This window comes from Mixophyes fleayi, chromosome 9 (assembly GCF_038048845.1).
Source record: "Mixophyes fleayi isolate aMixFle1 chromosome 9, aMixFle1.hap1, whole genome shotgun sequence".
Classification (NCBI taxonomy): domain Eukaryota; kingdom Metazoa; phylum Chordata; class Amphibia; order Anura; family Limnodynastidae; genus Mixophyes; species Mixophyes fleayi.
Window position 1 is genome coordinate 110,437,830 of NC_134410.1, and position 20,974 is coordinate 110,458,803.

General features: G+C 44.1%; 1 protein-coding gene across 4 annotated transcripts in view; it reads left to right on the forward strand.

Moving 5' to 3' along the window:
• Positions 1-20,974, forward strand: part of AKNA (AT-hook transcription factor) — a 42,695-nt gene that overhangs the window by 19,934 nt on the left and 1,787 nt on the right. For 3 of the 4 annotated variants that reach the window (XM_075184887.1, XM_075184885.1, XM_075184886.1), the window contains 8 exons: positions 5,230-5,330; positions 5,761-5,981; positions 7,936-8,071; positions 13,429-13,539; positions 18,076-18,167; positions 18,565-18,654; positions 18,741-18,842; positions 20,655-20,759. In XM_075184887.1, coding sequence (XP_075040988.1) covers positions 5,230-5,330; positions 5,761-5,981; positions 7,936-8,071; positions 13,429-13,539; positions 18,076-18,167; positions 18,565-18,654; positions 18,741-18,842; positions 20,655-20,759 — 958 coding nt within the window. The remainder of the gene's footprint in view (positions 1-5,229; positions 5,331-5,760; positions 5,982-7,935; positions 8,072-13,428; positions 13,540-18,075; positions 18,168-18,564; positions 18,655-18,740; positions 18,843-20,654; positions 20,760-20,974) is intronic. The other variant, XM_075184888.1, reaches the window with a different exon arrangement.

Below are 20,974 nucleotides of genomic sequence, written 5' to 3' on the forward strand. Positions count from 1 at the left end.
ACACGGTATAGCAGCCAGCGTCCTCCTCCTCCCCACACAGTATAGCAGCCAGGGTCCTCCTCCTCCCCACACAGTATAGCAGCCAGGGTCCTCCTTCTCCCCACACAGTATAGCAGCCAGGGTCCTCCTCCTCCTCACATGGTATAGCAGCCAGTGTCCTCCTCCTCCTCCTCCCCACACAGTATAGCAGCCAGGGTCCTCCTCCTCCCCACACAGTATAGCGGCCAGTGTCCTCCTCCCCACACGATATAGCGACCAGTGTCCTCCTCCCACACGGTATAGCAGCCAGTGTCCTCCTCCCACACGGTATAGCAGCCAGGGTCCTCCTCCTCCCCACACAGTATAGCAGCCAGTGTCCTCCTCCCCACACGATATAGCGGCCAGTGTCCTCCTCCCCACACGATATAGCGACCAGTGTCCTCCTCCCCACACGATATAGCGGCCAGTGTCCTCCTCCCACACGGTATAGCAGCCAGTGTCCTCCTCCCCACACGATATAGCGGCCAGTGTCCTCCTCCCCACACAGTATAGCAGCCAGTGTCCTCCTCCTCCCCACATGGTATAGCAGCCAGGGTCCTCCTTCTCCCCACATGGCATAGCAGCCAGGGGCCTTCATCTCACATGGTATAGCGACCAGTGTCCTCCTCCCCACACAGTATAGCAGCCAGGGTCCTCCTCCTCCTCACACAGTATAGCAACCAGGATCCTCCTCCTCCTCACACAGTATAGCAGCCAGGGTCCTCCTCCTCCTCCTCCCCACACGGTATAGCAGCCAGTGTCCTCCTCCTCACACAGTATAGCAACCAGGATCCTCCTCCTCCTCACACAGTATAGCAGCCAGTGTCCTCCTCCTCCTCCCCACACAGTATAGCAGCCAGGGTCCTCCTCCCCACACAGTATAGCAGCCAGGGTCCTCCTCCTCCTCCTCCCCACACGATATAGCGGCCAGTGTCCTCCTCCCCACACGGTATAGCAGCCAGTGTCCTCCTCCCCACACGATATAGCGGCCAGTGTCCTCCTCTCCACACAGTATAGCAGCCAGTGTCCTCCTCCTCTCCACACAGTATAGCGACCAGTGTCCTCCTCCTCCCTATACAGTATAGCAGCCAGTGTCCTCCTCCCCACACGGTATAGCAGCCAGTGTCCTCCTCCCTATACAGTATAGCAGCCAGGGTCCTCCTCCTCCTCGCACAGTATAGCAGCCAGTGTCCTCCTCCCTATACAGTATAGCAGCCAGGGTCCTCCTCCTCCCCACACGGTATAGCAGCCAGTGTCCTCCTCCCCATACAGTATAGCAGCCAGGGTCCTCCTCCTCCTCACACAGTATAGCAGCCAGGGTCCTCCTCCTCCTCACACAGTATAGCAGCCAGGGTCCTCCTCCTCCTCACACAGTATAGCAGCCAGGGTCCTCCTCCTCCTCCTCCCCACACAGTATAGCGGCTAGTGTCCTCCTCCCCACACGATATAGCGGCCAGTGTCCTCCTCCCTATACAGTATAGCAGCCAGGGTCCTCCTCCTCCCCACACAGTATAGCAGCCAGTGTCCTCCTCCCCACACAGTATAGCAGCCAGTGTCCTCCTCCTCACACAGTATAGCAGCCAGGGTCCTCCTCCTCCTCACACGGTATAGCAGCCAGGGTCCTCCTCCTCCTCCTCCCCACACAGTATAGCGGCCAGTGTCCTCCTCCCCACACAGTATAGCAGCCAGGGTCCTCCTCCTCCCCACACGGTATAGCAGCCAGGGTCCTCCTCCTCCTCCTCCCCACACGGTATAGCGGCCAGTGTCCTCCTCCCCACACAGTATAGCAGCCAGGGTCCTCCTCCTCCCCACACGGTATAGCAGCCAGGGTCCTCCTCCTCCTCCTCCCCACACAGTATAGCGGCCAGTGTCCTCCTCCCCACACAGTATAGCAGCCAGGGTCCTCCTCCTCCCCACACGGTATAGCAGCCAGCGTCCTCCTCCTCCCCACACAGTATAGCGGCCAGTGTCCTCCTCCCCACACGATATAGCGACCAGTGTCCTCCTCCCACACGGTATAGCAGCCAGTGTCCTCCTCCCCACACGATATAGCGGCCAGTGTCCTCCTCCCCACACAGTATAGCAGCCAGTGTCCTCCTCCTCCCCACATGGTATAGCAGCCAGGGTCCTCCTTCTCCCCACACAGTATAGCAGCCAGGGTCCTCCTCCTCACACAGTATAGCAGCCAGGGTCCTCCTCCTCACACAGTATAGCAGCCAGCGTCCTCCTCCTCCCCACACGGTATAGCAGCCAGTGTCCTCCTCCTCACACAGTATAGCAGCCAGTGTCCTCCTCCCCACACAGTATAGCAGCCAGTGTCCTCCTCCTCCCCACACGGTATAGCAGCCAGGGTCCTCCTCCCCACACAGTATAGCAGCCAGGGTCCTCCTCCTCCCCACACGATATAGCGGCCAGTGTCCTCCTCCCCACACAGTATAGCAGCCAGTGTCCTCCTCCCCACACGGTATAGCAGCCAGTGTCCTCCTCCCTATACAGTATAGCAGCCAGGGTCCTCCTCCTCCTCACACAGTATAGCAGCCAGTGTCCTCCTCCTCCCTATACAGTATAGCAGCCAGGGTCCTCCTCCTCCTCACACAGTATAGCAGCCAGTGTCCTCCTCCTCCCCACACAGTATAGCAGCCAGGGTCCTCCTTCTCCCCACACAGTATAGCAGCCAGCGTCCTCCTCCTCCCTATACAGTATAGCAGCCAGGGTCCTCCTCCTCCTCACACAGTATAGCAGCCAGTGTCCTCCTCCTCCCCACACATTATAGCAGCCAGGGTCCTCCTTCTCCTCACACAGTATAGCAGCCAGGGTCCTCCTCCCCACACATTATAGCAGCCAGTGTCCTCCTCCTCCCCACACAGTATAGCAGCCAGGGTCCTCCTTCTCCCCACATGGTATAGCAGCCAGGGGCCTTCATCTCACACAGTATAGCAGCCAGTGTCCTCCTCCTCCCTATACAGTATAGCAGCCAGGGTCCTCCTCCTCCTCACACAGTATAGCAGCCAGTGTCCTCCTCCTCCCCACACAGTATAGCAACCAGGGTCCTCCTCCTCCCCACACAGTATAGCAGCCAGGGTCCTCCTCCTCCCCATACAGTATAGCAGCCAGGATCCTCCTCCTCCTCCTCCCCACACATTATAGCAGCCAGGGTCCTCCTTCTCCCCACACGGTATAGCAGCCAGGGTCCTCCTCCTCCCCACACAGTATAGCGGCCAGTGTCCTCCTCTCCACACGGTATAGCAGCCAGTGTCCTCCTCCCTATACAGTATAGCAGCCAGGGTCCTCCTCCTCCTCACACAGTATAGCAGCCAGTGTCCTCCTCCTCCCCACACATTATAGCAGCCAGGGTCCTCCTTCTCCCCACATGGTATAGCAGCCAGGGGCCTTCATCTCACATGGTATAGCGACCAGTGTCCTCCTCCCCACACAGTATAGCAACCAGGGTCCTCCTCCTCCCCACACAGTATAGCAGCCAGGGTCCTCCTCCTCCCCATACAGTATAGCAGCCAGTGTCCTCCTCCTCACACAGTATAGCAGCCAGGGTGCTCCTCCTCCCCACACAGTATAGCAGCCAGGGTGCTCCTCCTCCCCACACAGTATAGCAGCCAGGGTCCTCCTCCTCCTCCTCCCCACACAGTATAGCGGCCAGTGTCCTCCTCCCCACACGATATAGCGGCCAGTGTCCTCCTCCCCACACGATATAGCGGCCAGTGTCCTCCTCCCCACACGGTATAGCAGCCAGTGTCCTCCTCCCCACACTATATAGCAGCCAGTGTCCTCCTCCCCACACGATATAGCGGCCAGTGTCCTCCTCCCCACACGGTATAGCAGCCAGTGTCCTCCTCCCTATACAGTATAGCAGCCAGTGTCCTCCTCCCCACACGATATAGCGACCAGTGTCCTCCTCCCCACACGATATAGCGGCCAGTGTCCTCCTCCCCACACGATATAGCGGCCAGTGTCCTCCTCCCCACACAGTATAGCAGCCAGTGTCCTCCTCCCCACACAGTATAGCAGCCAGTGTCCTCCTCCCCACACGATATAGCAGCCAGTGTCCTCCTCCCCACACGATATAGCGGCCAGTGTCCTCCTCCCCACACAGTATAGCAGCCAGTGTCCTCCTCCCCACACGGTATAGCAGCCAGTGTCCTCCTCCCTATACAGTATAGCAGCCAGGGTCCTCCTCCTCCTCACACAGTATAGCAGCCAGTGTCCTCCTCCTCCCCACACATTATAGCAGCCAGGGTCCTCCTCCCCACACAGTATAGCAGCCAGGGGCCTTCATCTCACATGGTATAGCGACCAGTGTCCTCCTCCTCCCCACACATTATAGCAGCCAGGGTCCTCCTTCTCCCCACATGGTATAGCAGCCAGGGGCCTTCATCTCACATGGTATAGCGACCAGTGTCCTCCTCCCCACACAGTATAGCAACCAGGGTCCTCCTCCTCCCCACACAGTATAGCAGCCAGGGTCCTCCTCCTCCCCATACAGTATAGCAGCCAGGGTCCTCCTCCTCCTCACACAGTATAGCAGCCAGGGTCCTCCTCCTCCTCACACAGTATAGCAGCCAGGGTCCTCCTCCTCCCCACACAGTATAGCAGCCAGGGTCCTCCTCCTCCTCCTCCCCACACAGTATAGCGGCTAGTGTCCTCCTCCCCACACGATATAGCGGCCAGTGTCCTCCTCCCACACGGTATAGCGGCCAGTGTCCTCCTCCTCCCCACACGATATAGCGGCCAGTGTCCTCCTCCCACACAGTATAGCAGCCAGGGTCCGCCTCCTCCCCACACATTATAGCAGCCAGGGTCCTCCTCCCCACACAGTACTTAAAGGAAATCTCATTTGTGCACACTTTCAAGTTGGTTTCAATAAAATAATTATAATAATAATAATAGTTGAAGTGAAAGAGTTAAATTAAGTTCTTGACTACCGTTAGTGGTCTAGTCTGGACATTTCGATCAAAGTAAAGGTCATCCAATGTACAAAACATGGTGTGAAATATAGACCCATTTTAGTTATTAGTATGCATGTGTCTCTTTTGTTTTTCCTTGTTGGCTTATTTTTTCTTATGCTATTATTTATATATTTTTGTGTTTTTGTGTGAATTGTTTTTAATACGTTTGTTATTGTGCCACTGTCTTCCCCAAACTGAAAAAATTCTTTCAATTTTAAGAAAAAAAATCTCTTGACCTTCTATTTCACAGAGAAGGATTTTATCCCCAGAAACTGATAGCGGCTTTCTTGGGTCAGAAAGTGGTCGGTCACTTCTCCTCCAAAAGCAGAGAGATCAGCTAAGCCTCAACAGGTAACACTGCCTGCGCTGGCTTTAAAAGTATTCGCCCCCTTTGACATTTTTGCATGCCATCATCACTATCACTCGGAACTTACACCTGTAGCTGGTTCAAGTCATACAACAGAAGATCATGTACCTTAGAGATGACAATAGCTTGAATTGTGTGCTGCTGTGCTCGAGCTTGGCCATGCCCTTACTGTACATTGACTATGGGCATCCTCCTATTTCCCTTCTCAATCCACCCATGAAATCTTAGGCTGCTATAGGCAACATCTCCATGTTTCAAACTTGATAAATTTACCCCAAAGCGTCATGTGGTGAAACGAAACAAAAAAGACCATTGGACACCACCCTCGGAAGCTACGCCCCCTGTCCCCCATGCAGTTTCTTTTTCCTCTGTATACAACCAACATCTCTCATCTCACTCTCCATTTCCCCTCAGGGACAATCCTGCAGAATTACCAGGCTCCTCTGCCCATTCTCCTATGAAGAGAGGGAGACGACTCTCTAAACCTGAAAATGACCAGTCATCCAGGACACGCAAAGCATTATGGGAGAGAACAAAACAAAATGGCCACTGGGCGGGTCTCTCTGAGGTTAGCTCTCCTTCCCCGGGCCCCAAGAGCCTGACTGAAAGTGAGAGCAGGGATCGGAGTGAGACTGGTGAGTGGTTTACTTCATGTATTCAGACCTTGGGGTTTATTTTGAAATTATTTTTAAGTTTGTTCTTTTGGTTTAATCCATAGCCATATTCTGCTCTGCATCTAATGAGCTGATTTAATGAATTTATAGAATATTGTCTCATCCCACAAAATTACCACCTCTGTGTGCCTCAAGAGGGCCTTCAGCCTCTATTCCTAGTGAATTCACGGTTTGAATTATCATGACTATTGGTTTCGTCCAGAAAATGGCTCTAGAATTGATGGCTCTCCTCCACCGCCTCTGTGTTCTATTACTAAACTCACATGGCCTGACTAGAACTGCTCAATCACAATACCTCAACACACTAAAAATAATACTATTGTCTGTACACTGACACAGGTGCCTGAACTATATACTGTATATATTTATTTTACCCTCCGTAAATATTGAGTGGAATTGTTGCTTGAATAAATCAGGGTTGTTGGCCTCACATTCAACCTGGCAATCTGCCTCTGTTGGACAGCCTGTATAACGTGCACCCTAAAATGCATGATTCTCCTAAATGGTCCACGATGGTTGTCCATCTCAGGAGATGTCTCTGCAAACTCAAAGTGCTCATAGCTGTGTGGAGAGGCGCCCTGTGCAAATGTCCCAGCAAGTTTTAACCCCCCTTTCAATAAATACAACTTTTCAGTATTTTCCCTGAAGTACTGCACAGTTTAGCTTCATTTAAGGTTTGCTAAGTGGTTAGCACTTCCGCCTCACAGCGCTGGGGTCAGGAGTTCAATTCCCGACCATGGCCTTATCTGTGTGGAGTTTGTATGTTCTTCCCGTGTTTGTGTGGGTTTCCTCCGGGTGCTCCGGTTTCCTTCCACACTCCAAAAACATACTGGTAGGTTAATTGGCTGCTATCAAAATTGACCCTAGTCTCTCTGACTGTCTGTGTGTGTGTATGTTAGGGAATTTAGACTGTAAGCTCCTATGGGGCAGGGACTGATGTGAATGAGTTCTCTGTACAGCGCTGCAGAATCAGTGCCGCTATATAAATAAATGGTGGTGATGATGATGATGATGATGAAATCATGAGAATCTTTGGACATTTGGGACATTGGTTACTAGATGTAGCACTTTTGTGTGTTTGAAACTTTACTTTATATTGTGCAAAGGAGAAATGCGTTACTCTGCCCAAATGCATCCATCAGCTCAGAGCTAGTGTAGAAATCAAGTCCTTTTACAGAGTAGGAATGGCCATACGTCTTTCCACACAGCAAGGAACACTATCACCACCCCTTCCTTTCATTTCAATAATCTCGGCAAACTGAATTCTCGGTTTGGCACTGTTCTCCAAAACAAGTTGCACCAGCGGCCTCACTCCACCCATCGGCTGAAGCAAACTTCCGCTCCGCCTCAAACGTGGTCATCTTGATCCATAACTCTGTGCGCTTTGGAAGAAATCTAAGCACGCTTCCACAAGGTGAAGATCACGGCACTACCAAAGAGGGTTTTGTGCTGCACCTTGGCCGTTTTTTTTAATTTGCTTCATAAATGAGGCCCGTTGTGTATGGCTGCACTATAACCACTGACATTAATGTTCCCAAATTGTTTTGGTTGAGCTGCCCTATGCAATATGTCCTAGAAATATATTTTAAAATTGGACATTTCATCAAATATCATATTTGGGGAAGGGGGGGAATTCACTATTACCAATTCACTATTATAGTACGGTCATTTTAATGCGGACTTTTGCTTGCGGCTCACGGGGCGTTGAAATTACCGTACTATTGGTAATAATTTACACTGTTACCGTAGTAACTTTAATAGTGCGCGGAACATCGCGGTCAATTGAATCCTCCCTTGTTGTAGTGATAATTATTACAGTGAGATGTATAATATTCCGTATAGATACTAAATAAAATGAAATGTCAGTCACTGTCTAGACATTGCCCATACTTACCCATCTTTCTCTTGTTGTTAGATGAATCAGACTCTGAGCAGGGAGCGTTTAATGACGTCATGAGGGACCCTTCCTCTGGGGTTACCCCATTACTTTCACCTATTGAGGAGCTCTCCCAGCCTCATGGAAACGTTCTGGAGTCTCGCACAGCAAGAGAGTAAGTCAGGACAAACTATATATATATGTATTTTCATTTTCTTCTTAATGTTAATCCTCAGGTAAATCACATCCTTCGCTTCTCTTACCTTAATGATTTTCCTTTTTTTTTTCCTTGTTGCTACATTTTTCTACTTTTAATTATTTTTGTGTTTGTTACCCCACCTCCCCATAGCATACATTATTCCCAGGCACAGCTTTGCAGATACATTTAAAATATAAAAATGTGATCACTAAGAAAGGAAGGAAGGGAATAATTGGCGATTCCAGATTTTATCTTCACAATCACAATCTCCCTTTCTTTTGTACCTCTCTCTTCTAACAATATGAACTTTTAGGCCTATATTTTAATGCAGCTATTTATTCACTAGAAACTAGTGACATCACTGAGGGATCGGAGATGACACTGATTCCTTGGAGGGAATTCAACTAGCCATGAGGTGTCTCCGGAACGTCCGTATGACACTTCATGGCAGAGATGTGACAGAAATCTCCGCTCATTTTTTTTTAACACCCCATAGAGGCGTCGATGGAGAATGAGCGGAGATTTCTTCCATGATTGCCGGCAATGTGCGCGGCGCAATGTCTGCATGCCACACTGCCGGCAATTGAATCTCCAACCTAGTAAATAGGTATGCACATTTTATTATTTGTTCGGTGCACCAAATCTTTGTCTCCGCTGTGCCTAGATGATACATCCCCCCCAACATGTCAGTCATCAGGAGCATGACAGGGGGTGTGGCCACCTCACGATGCGCTACCTATTAGATATCTCTCTTTGCCCAACATTCCCTCCCGCAGGACAGACATGACCCCAGGCAGGACAGCAGGACAGAGCCCTAATATGGGGACTGTCCCACTGAAATGGGGACAGTTGGGAGGTATGATGGGTCACTTCAGGGCATCCAATAGGCTGACTCGTCTGCAGCCTAGGGCGCAAGGCTTTTGGGGGGCGCAAAATTGGAGGCGGTATAAACTGAAATTAATTTTAAAATATAAGAGAATAGTTGTTCTCCAAACCCATGAGAAAAATTGAAAGAAAATTTTAGTAAGGTTTTAATCTTGATGTGTTCCCATGGTAAAGACAATGAGTCATCCTAGGGCGGGCACTTGATGATAAGCAAGTAGGAGAGACAAGGATGGCGAGGGTGCAGGTGTGGTAGCCCCTCCCCCTCTTCACCTTCAGTCACTCCAGGTGTTGTGAAACTTCAAGTCCCAGCATGCTCTGCCAATATATAGCAGCTTATTGCTGGAAGGATATGCTGGGACTTGTAGTTTCACAACACCTGGAGTGTCACAGGTTAGCCAACACTGTGCTATACAGTTCTGATTTGCAAAGATTGCCATGATCCTTTTAAAAACCCAAGTGGAGCTGAGTTTTTAAAAGCACGGGAACATAAACATTGGTGGGGAGGTGATATAATCCGGATTTTAAATTAAGGATGAGTTAAGTTTATTCCATCGCTTATTAGTCTGTCATGGAAGGTGAGGGGTCCCTACGAGCTTATTAGCCTGGTGCGATCTGAACCCTTAATCAGGACCTGGGCCAGTTACTATATAGTCCAGTGCTCCTCTCAACTGTGCACGTTTTGCTAATTTTGTACCAATTCATTTCAGCTAGATCAGAAAATTATTTTTTTTTTGCCTGCAGTGATATCACATACTTGCCAACCTTTTGGAACTTTTTTCCAGGAGATCCCAGGCAGGGGCGCGGGGTTGGAGGGCGGGAGGGGGTGTTTTTGTTGCGGGGGCGGGGCCAAAATGCCACGATTCGCCGCGAATCGCGTCATTTTGACAGGAAGATGCTGTTTGCGGGATATTTGCCTGCTCTCCTGGGAGTCCGGGAGACCTACCCAAATTTCGGGAGTCTCCCGGACGTTCCAGGAGAGTTGGCAAGTATGTGATATCAACCCAATCTTATATTTTTTTATGTACCTGTATGTTCCTTCCAGACTGGACAAAATCCCTAACTAGCGTTCACTTAGTTCTAATGGATAAATAGTTCACTACAAAAAAATAAAAATTTAAAGAAGTCTTACAGCAAATTAAGTCACTATACTGAATTTGATGCTTTTACTCCACGAATGTAAGACTATATTCATGCGAATAAATATTATGTTGAATTTAAAAATGAAAAAATACAATGATTTTCCTGAATGAATATACTGAGGACCAAAGTCTTCCAGGTGATCTCCTTTACTCTGGTACATTGGCGCTAAGTCTTTCATCTAATTGGGTCCCTGCAGGATTTCTCAGTTCGCTAATGCACCTGTGTATATGTTAGTTAGCAAAGCCAGTAATTATTCCACTGTTCGGAGTGGGATTTGACGAACACATCGTCAATTATAGATGCTTGTTCTAAATAACAATCTGTTGTATTTGTTTTACTGCAAAACTTGTTTATATTTAAATACAAAGAACGTGTATGGAAGTAGAATACTCTTATTATACATTAGTCATCTTACAGGCATTATAGTAAGTAGTGTCTTCAGGTTTAGAGACAGTAATAATATAGTCATTTCAGGCTAGGCTATATCTTCCCTTTAATGGATTTAGGCATAGTTGGCAGTACAGGCAGTTTGGCCCTACGGGGCCCGGGGGTTAGGGGAGCTTAGCACTGAAAGTGAGCGACAGGTTACCAGCTATTTGTAAGTGCCAGGATCCTGCTAATAGAGAGAATTGTGGGATCCCAGCCAAAGTGCTACTTTGGGTTTCCTCCGGGTGCTCCGGTTTCCTCCCACACTCCAAAAACATACTGGTAGGTTAATTGGCTGCTATCAAAATTGACCCTAGTCTCTGTCTCTCTGTCTCCCTCTCTGTCTGTCTGTCTGTGTGAGTGTGTGTCTATATTAGGGAATTTAGACTGTAAGCTCCAATGGGGCAGGGACTGATGTGAATGAGTTCTCTGTACAGCGCTGCGGAATTAGTGGCGCTAAATAATTATATGATGATGATGGATAAAGAAAGTTATTTAATAAGTGAAAAATCAATTTAATCTTCCATTTTTAGCATGACCACACCATTATGCTTATATTGTGCCGGTAAAGAGGACATTATTGCCGGTTTATTGTATTATTATATATTTTGATAAGTATACATGTACATGGTCTTGTGGAGTACATTTTATATATGGAAAGACATTTGAAACGGACTAGAGAGAAACAAATTTGATGATAGGTTTAAAGAGAAGTGAGAAGCGGATAAGGGATTATCATCATCATTTATATATATAGCGCCACTGATTCCGCAGCGCTGTACAGAGAACTCATTCACATCAGTCCCTGCCCCATTGGAGCTTACAGTCTAAATTCCCTAACACACACACAGACACACAGAGAGACAGAGAGAGAAGGAGAGAGAGACTAGGGTCAATTTTCTAGCAGCCAATTAACCTACTAGTATGTTTTTGGAGTGTGGGAGGAAACCAGAGCACCTGGAGGAAACTCACGCAAACACAGGGAGAACATACAAACTCCACACAGATAAGGCCATGGTCCGCAATTGAACTCATGACACCAGTGCTGTGAGGCAGAAATGCTAACCACTGAGCCACTGTGCGTCCTTCCCTCTCTGTAACACTCCTATGTCTCCTCCAACTTCTGTCTAACCCATCTACTCTCATCCTCCAAGCGCTCCTCTCTCCCTCTGTGCTGTGTGTTCCGGAACAGGCCATGTTGCTGCGTTCTAGGGAGGCAGGATTCTGGCTCTGCTGTCTATATTCATGCAGTGTATACATCATGTTCCTTATTGTGGATAAACCGTCACCCTGTATGGACTGTGTATATAATTTACGTCCCTTTACTTGTACACGTGTGTGTCTGATGAGACATGGAAGACCCTGGTGACCTTGTCCCTAGAGTACAAAGGATGATCTTGCGTTTCTCACTTTCCCTTTCTCAATTCATCCACATATTCATCCACCCCTGTCACTGCCCATCCCAGTTCTTCTATTGTAAGTCCCATCCAGAATCTTTCTACAGGATGACTTCCCTCCTGTCACCTCCATCCCACATATGACTTTTACCTATATCCTCTCGGATCTGTTCTTCCAAACAGTTCTTTTTTTTTTTTTTTCATTACACCCCCCGCCTTTTATTTCTATCTCCCATCCTGTATCTCTCTTACATCTAGCCAGCTCTGGACAGTCCTGAAGTATTGGGGCCCACATGCACTTTTTCTGTAGCTGATCACAGGCTGAAACACTGCTGGGGGTCCGAGGGGAGGTACTATAATTATCATTAAACCACACTGCATGCCCTTCATCCCAAATGTATAAATATACATATCAGGACTTACATTCCTGTAATAACGTCTCACCAAGTATATTGGGATATATAGCAAATAATTCATCCTAAGTTGACCTTTTCTTTTATCGAGGTCATACTTGGACCCCTGAGTTTCAGTGGGAAAGATCTAGCTACCACTTCAAACGTCCTTCTAATTTACCACTGTTTGCATCCCACCTTCTTCCTAAGTTTTCTATATTTTCTAAACGTTTCCTTCTCATCTTCCTGAGAAACTCTCTTCTGGTCTGTCTTTCTGTCTGTAGATGGTAGAGGTGAGCTGTCCGTCTATCTGTCTGTACAAGGAATGTATGTACATGTTTATTCTCTCCTGTGTGACGAAACAGACCTATCATTTTTTAAATGTAAATTAATTAGTTCTAAGAACTAGTCATCATATATAGGCGTGTTTTACTTTCCTCAATTTGCTATACATTCCATAAGAGATTATGTTCAGGTCATCCCTAGGCTAATACACTGATAACACCCCTACACCTTCCACACCAGGCTAGTGTGCAGAAGGTAAAAACTAACTTAAAATGACTTTCACATTATACCTCTCCCTATTACAACTTTGCAACCCCCAAAATTTTGCACCCCCCAAAAGCCTTGCGCCCTGGGCTGCAGCCTAGTTAGCCTATTGGCCAATCCGGTACAGCCGGAGTAGTTGAAGCATATTAAGTGTGATCACTAGGCAATTATTTGAAAAATAGGCCTATAAATATTTAGGGGTAACACATTTCAGCAGTGTGTTGACCACAATGTCTACAACGTAAGATGACCAATCTGGATTCAATTAAACACAAATTTTGCCAAAATTGGGGGATTCCAACCTGATGACAAACTGAATCCTGGATTTTGGTGGTTCTACAGAATTTTTATTTTTGAAATATTATCAGATTGGTGCCACGATGTGTGTCTGACAATATGTTGTGCAATTTACAATGGGTAACATTCCAAGAAAAGAAAAATCACAATGGGTTTCCTGAACGCTTTGTTCTTTTCTAACACTTCACTTACTGTTATATATTCCTCTATTGCTGCCTTTATTTTACATTTCATTCTCTCCCTCCAGTCGGGCTATCCACAACCTGCAGAAGGAAGTGATTCAGCTCCGTCAACATCTAGAGAACAGCCTGAACCGGTCACCCACACGAGGAATACTGGGACAGTCAGCCGCCAATCAGTGAGTGACGTTTGATGGGCTTGGGCTGTGCTTACATCATAATGCTGGAATCTGAAAAATTACTAGTGACCAGCATTCCCTAAAATAAGTTGGTTCCTATCACAACTGCTCTTCCTTTTCACCACTTAAGGCATGTTTACTTATTTTTTTTTTGCAATCAGGTTTTTATTGAAAGAACAAAAAAAAAATAATGAAAAGACAACAGGGTATATTTACTAACCTGTGGGTTTGAAAAAGTGGAGATGTTGCCTATAGCAACCTATCAGATTGTAGCTGTCATTTATTTAGTGCATTCTACAAAATGACAGCTAGAATCTGATTGGTTGCTATAGGCAACACCTACTACAAGATGGGTCCCAGGGATCGTAGCCTAATCTTTTATGAAGGTTGGCTATAGGGGTTAAACAAATATTAACCTGTATAAAAAATAAAATAGTTCATATCATAGAAAATGATAACTTATTTGGACAAGATGACATGTATCTCAGATTCTTGAAAGTCTAACCATCTGATCTGAATAGTATAGTAGTAGGCCTGTTTAATGCATCTAAATACTTTGCTAAGCTGTGAATGAGCAAGAGTGTTTATCATAGGGATCAATGATCGCTCAGACATAAGCATCACTCCAGGAGCCAACACTCAGGTATAAATGCATCCTAAGGGAAGGATTGCCTGAAAATCTACAGAATAAACTGTTTATCAGTTATTAACTTTATCGGTAACTGATTAAATGATTTTTCTATAGGGCTCCTAGCAACTAATTCCTGGAAACCAGCCTTAGTAACACAAAGGGATATATTTACTAAACTGCGGGATTGAAAAAGTGGAGAAGTTGCCTATAGCAACCAATCAAATTCTAGTTATCATTTATTTAGTATATTCTTCAAAATGACAGCTAGAATCTGATTGGTTGCTATAGGCAACATCTCCACTTTTTCAAACCCGCAGTTTAGTAAATAAACCCTAAATTCTCTCTTGTTTGATCACTGGACTTGTGCAACTTATTACCTAAGGGCTTAAGTGAATAGCAGGATATTATTTTGTATCGAAGCAGCAATATATTTTTTTAAGTACCTCTTTAAGAATGCATCTTTTTTCTTAACTATCCCTTTACAAATCATTATCTTCATTTCAAATTGCGTCTCTTTAGCAAACAAAAAATGTCTGCCAGGCACAGAAACAGGTCAGGATGCTACACAGACACAGTCTCAGCGTATCATGTGATGGTAGAGGTGGGTTGAAGGAGGATGTCACAGTGCTGAAAGAGCTCAGAGGGGTGTTCCAAAGCCTCTCTGCTCTCTACAGCATGTGACTGTGGTTGCCATGGTAGTTCAGAATTATAAATCATTACTTATAAATCAGCCTGAAGAAAAAAAATGAAGAATAGTAAATACCAACATTCTTCTTATAGCCTGCTACAGTGACTTATATTAAAAAGTGTGATTGCTGCTTTTAAATGGGCAAGATAGAAAAGTGGTGATTGATTTTGGGCTTTAGTGCACAAAAAGAATGCCCTGGAACTAGAGAGAAGTAGAAATAAATTAATAAGGTATGAAATCCTCAATGGCTGCCAAGCCGTTTTATTTATGTAATGTTAATTAAGAATAGATATGATTACTATGTATAAATACACTCTTTGCTCAGTGTCAGCTTTTTGCTGACAACACAAATGTTTCACCTTCAACTGCAGCAAACGTTCCTTATAATTCTAGTTTTCTCTAATAAGAGTAGTAATCAATGGAATGCACAACCACAAGAGTTGGCCGTACCAATAATATAAATGCATTTAACAAAACACATTATCACATTATACTTCCTCTGGATCAGCTGACTAGGAGTTATGCAGATGAAGGGTTGACATTGAGGTCATCTGTTTTGTGTTCAATCTAAAAGCCATAAAGCTATGGTTACACACATTGTACATTCTCTAACAATGCAACATTTCAGCCCAAAAAGCAGAAAGTACTATAATAAGTACCAAAGTGGAAGAATATGTTCTTATACCAAGTAAAAACTATTTTAATTGGTAGGTAGAAGATAAATTGTTGCATAAAATACCTTTATTATAAATAAATAGATTAAATCATCCTAAAAAGGTTGCAAGTTGATTCCCTATGAGAATTTATAGCAGTCCTCATCAGCTGTGAGACGGACTCTGCAGTCTTCAGATTTGAGAAAGTGATAATGAGTTTTCGTTAGTGACTTACTGATTTCCAACCATTAATAGTAGAAAAGGTTAAGTCCGCACTAGACAAAGACTATCCTGTGTTATTCTGTAACGCAGTGTTTCCCAAACTCAGTCCTCAGGGACCCCTAACAGTGCATGTTATCCAGATCTCCTTGCTGGAGCACAGGTGTAATCATTACTGACTGATACAATGTAACAGATCCACAGTAGGTATAATTACAATGTGTCAGCCAATAATGGATACACCTGTGCTCCAGCAGGAGATTGGAAAACATGCACTTTTAGGGGTCCCTGAGGACTGAGTTTGGGAAACACTGCTGTAAGGCATTCAATTGCTACTCACATTTTGTTAGATGGGGTGCTCTTCCAACTAAATACATAATTACTTAAACTTCAAGACTAGAATTGTATACAAGAAGGCACACCAGTCCACTGGATATTTAAAACATACAATTTTATTCTTATTTATTTAAAACATATGTATATGTATACATCTCTACATTATTGGATATTTGAAAGATTTCCAACCATGCCACCTTATATACCAGTATGTTGTTGGGGAGATCCTCTGGTCACAAGTTCAGAGCCAATCAGAGGAGTAATAAAGTATGTTGTATTTACAAACAATATGAAGTTCTTTGAAGAATGCAAAAGCAAACAGGAAATAAACACAATCTCTAAAGTGATGTTGGTATGATGATTAAACACAAGGTAACACACTAATCACGCAGTAATATGACAGTCTGAGTCAATGCAAAATCTAAAGTATAACACTGAAGATATTTCTGGTGCAAGGTTACACAGTCTTAGGCAATGTGAGTTAGTAATTATTGGCTCTTGTAGCAAGGCTGGTGCAAATGTTCACAGTGTCCAATAATAATCATTATTATTATTATTATCGTAGATTTGTAAGGCGCCACACTGTTGGGCAGAGTGGTACAGTAGGGAAAACGGGACATACATAAAACAGGGACATACATAAAACAAGGACATACAAGGCAGACAAAATAAATACAGACATGAAAACAAAGGGTATGAAGGACCCTGCTCATTAGAGAGCTTACATTGTAAGTGGAAGAGGACACAGCTGAAACAAGAGGAGCGAGTGTGGCTCAGAGTGGAGATTGGGACAGTTGTGAGGGTGCATTAGTGTAAATAGTGTTATCGGAGATAAGGTCATCTCTGAAAAAGAGATGGGTTTTTAAAGAGCGTCTAAAGATTTGAAGGCTATGGGAAAGTCTAATTGAGCGTGGTAGGGAATTCTATAAGTGGGGAGCAGCACGGGAGAAGTCTTGTAGGAGGGAGTGAGAAGTGGTTACCAGAGACGAGACAAGGCGCAGGTCAGGGGTAGATCTAAGTAGATCAATAATAACTGGGAAGCCCTACTGGAGGGCAAAGAATAACTACTGCAGTCCTTGTCTGAGGATCCTGAGTTGATACAGAGCAGAAGACAGAAGATAACAGAAGCAATAAAACAAATTGAATAAAGCAACCAGGTTTCAGTTATCTAAAATGAGTAAAGCCCAAACCAGTAAAACTGTATGGTGTAGCCCATACATTAGGATACAATTAATGTTGAAATATTAACTGATGCAGGGACAGGAACAAACAGGTCAGGATACAGGAGCCAAGAACTTGCGTATAAAACGCATACCAGTGCAGGTCTAAATAGTGAAGTGTTCCAATAAGCTCCCAGGGGAAGGCACACCTGCACTGCAGCTCAGACTTCCAGTCTACGAATACCCTTAAGTTTCAAACAATGTACCAATGCGTTTTGTCTTTCATCAAACTTCACCTAGGGGATGACACTGGTCCATTCTTGCTTCTTTCTAAAGGGAACATGGAAGGGACAAATGTGCATCACATTATATGGTTAAGATACATCTTCCACAAAATATTATTCATAATAAAAAAAACTCTACAATAAAAAATAGTATTTAATCAATATGATAAATTACAGCAATACCAATAAAAGTAAAAATAAAAATACCAATAAAAATCAATAAACAAGCAAAATGAAATAAGCAGTGACTGACATAAGGTCCGTCATATAAGATTTTAATAAAATATATAGATATATAAATAATATATAATAATATAATAAAATATGTCAGAGTTTGTCCATAAAAGCAGAAATACCAACTGATAAATCCAGTACAGTAGTACTCAGGTAATGAAAGTAGTTCCTTATAAATCATACAGACCTGGGAGAATGTTCTACCCTAATAATTAGTCCTACTGCTCTATATTTGATTATTTGAAGGTCTGTTTAACTTATTAGTGATTTGGTTTATATACTATATATTGAGGACTGACTGTGTTTTATATGTATTGTTAATTATCTACAGGAATCATCATGAAGAGAAAATTGCTCACTTTGCCCCTGGCTTGGGTTCTCCTATATCTACACGCGGAGCTCCTCTGAAGGAATCTAGAGCAGGTAAGTGTCTCAAGGAAGAAAGGATTCCCGTCAGTACTAGAACACGAGGACATGCACTTAAACTGGAGGGAAGTAGGTTCAGAGGAAATATGAGGAAAAATTACCTCACAGAGAAGGTAGTGGATAAGTGGAATAACCTCCCATCAGAGATGGTAGAGGCTAATACAGTAGAGCAATTTAAACATGCTTGGTATAGACATAAGGATATCCTTACACAGAACTAGGGATCAAATAGGGTTTGAGGTTACCATAGGTTATAATATGGGCAGACTAGTTGGGCCAAGTGGTTCTTATCTGCCGTCAAATTATATGTTTTTACGTTAGCTGCCCAGGGATTTGCCTTTTTGGTTGATACTGAGCTTTTAGGGTTTATTGTTCCCTTACTTCTTATACACAGAGCATCTGTTGTCCAGCGCTGTGTCACGTGATCGCGATCCTGCTCACCGAGCAGCACAGGCTGGAAGAGGAGTCCGGGGGCCGTATACAGGTGGGCTAGCGGAAGAACTCGCTTTAAACGTGAGTCTGTGGCTTTTATTATCTCATTTATCCTATTTTTTTCATTTCCCTTTTTAGGGTCTCGGTACCACCTGCTAGGATCCCCTTCCCTGGACCGGACTGAACAGGTCACTGTCCCTCACTGTCAGAGATGTCAGGAGAATGAAAAAAAGGGTCCAGGTATAAGCAACAATGACCCTTCCTCCATATAAAGACTATATAAACACGGGTGGTTTTACTATATAAATGAATAAGAGAAAAAAGGTGGAAGGAGTTTTTTTTAGTTATTAATACACCATACAGTCAGTAATTGAGCAAATGGACTTAACCTATGAAGACAATAAGCAATGTCTGTTCTCACACAAAATTGACTGTACAAATTAATTACAAACTCTTATCACCTTCCATTTTTCATACAAAAATTGTTTTTATTACTGGGTGTTTATTCTATAAAAATCACTTAAAAAAAAAAAAACAGGCGGAAAGTCACATTCTAAAAACATTCACTCCCTGTTACTGTCACTTTTACCATATGAAAGTTGAATTCTATGTTAATGGGGTATGCTAATGAGATATGCTAATGAGGTATGAGCGTTACATAACACTTAAACAACATAATACAGTACACAGGACGACATTCATCAGAATTATACATCCCAGATGTATAATTGCTCATATGTATGTATCCTGAATGGGAAAGGAAATTAGGGGGGTACTATAGCAGAATGGGGAAGGGTATAACAGATACATACTGAGCTGTAAGAACGAAGGATAAAGTGATAGATTTATCAAACTTTAAAAGGAAAAGTGGAGATGTTGCCCATATCAACCAATCACATTCTAGCTATCATTTTATATAGTGCATTCTAGAAAATGATAGCTAGAATGTGATTAGCTGCCATGGGCAACGCCCCCACTTTTCCTTAATCTACTCCACAGTATCTAAATCCCGTTATGTATTGTTGAAGTAATAATTAACAAAATATATATATATCAAATATATACTTATATATTACTAATACAGAACTAATCTAATTTTATGTGTCTGTGCTTTTAAGAGGAAAAGTACTGACCTTTACTCTACATATTACACAATAGAATAAAACAACAAGAAACAGGTTTTTAGTAAATTTCCATTATTTCACAATGGCCGGACAAGGCCAAGGACATTGTTGCTCCAAATAAGGTCAAGAAGACCCTTCCAAAAGACCCCTCCAAGAACATGTCACTTTAATGAAGATTAATGGTACAGACTTAGGGCTAGATCTACTAAGCTGCGGGTTTGAAAAAGTGGGGATGTTGCCTATAGTAACCAATCAGATTCTAGCTGTCATTTTGTACAAGGTACTAAATAAATGAAAGCTAGAATCTGATTGGTTGCTATAGGCAACATCCCCACTTTTTCAAACCCGCAGCTTAGTAAATCTAGCCCTTAGAGTGCCAGCAGTGATGTTAGCTGGAAGGTGTGTTTTAAGTAACGATGAGTAACATTTTCTATAAAAGAATGACTTAATCTAATATAGATTGTCAATTGGCATTTGACACCCTGGGCGTATGTCTGCTTCGTCCAGCATGGCTGTATCTATGCATAATATATTTAAATAAAGAATATAAATATTATATTTTGGAAATCTGCTCATTTATTATTTAAAGAGAAGAATAGAAAAATCTTATACAGTATATATACTATATGTGTACCACCCATTTAGACTAAGGAAAGGAATGAAGATCTACCAAAAATATTTTACTGTCTCCATAATAATACATTTGCCTCTGGAAAACTATGATAGGTATCGGTGAGTGCAATGATTTTGATAAAGGTAAAGCTTTGTCCTAGTAAAGAGCAATGGTGATGAATTTGTGAGAGGTGGTGTAATTAGTTATAGCACCACTGCCACTTCTACAGATGAGGATCTTCCATTAGAATGTGATTAGACTGGAGTGCATTTTGTTTGTTATCCTTCCTGACATATTCCATACTTGTGTTCTCAGCAGTGTCCGTGAAAACACCACGGGAGGCTGAAAGTGCTCTGCCCATACATCCAGCCTGTCCACTTTGCCATGGGAACAATGAATCTGATAATACTCCAAGAACTGGTGAGTCTCACTTAGACTGCAGAATCACATTCATGTCAAGTGAGAGAGATACTGAATCACTTCCTGCAGCAATGATATGTGTATCACATCTCTTGTGTAATGACTCACATCTCTGCAGGTGCTTACAGAGATGGTTGTTGAAACATGATTATTGCACGTTTTTACATGGTACAAAGAGAAGGACGTGTGTGACCATCTCTATAGATGCACAATTG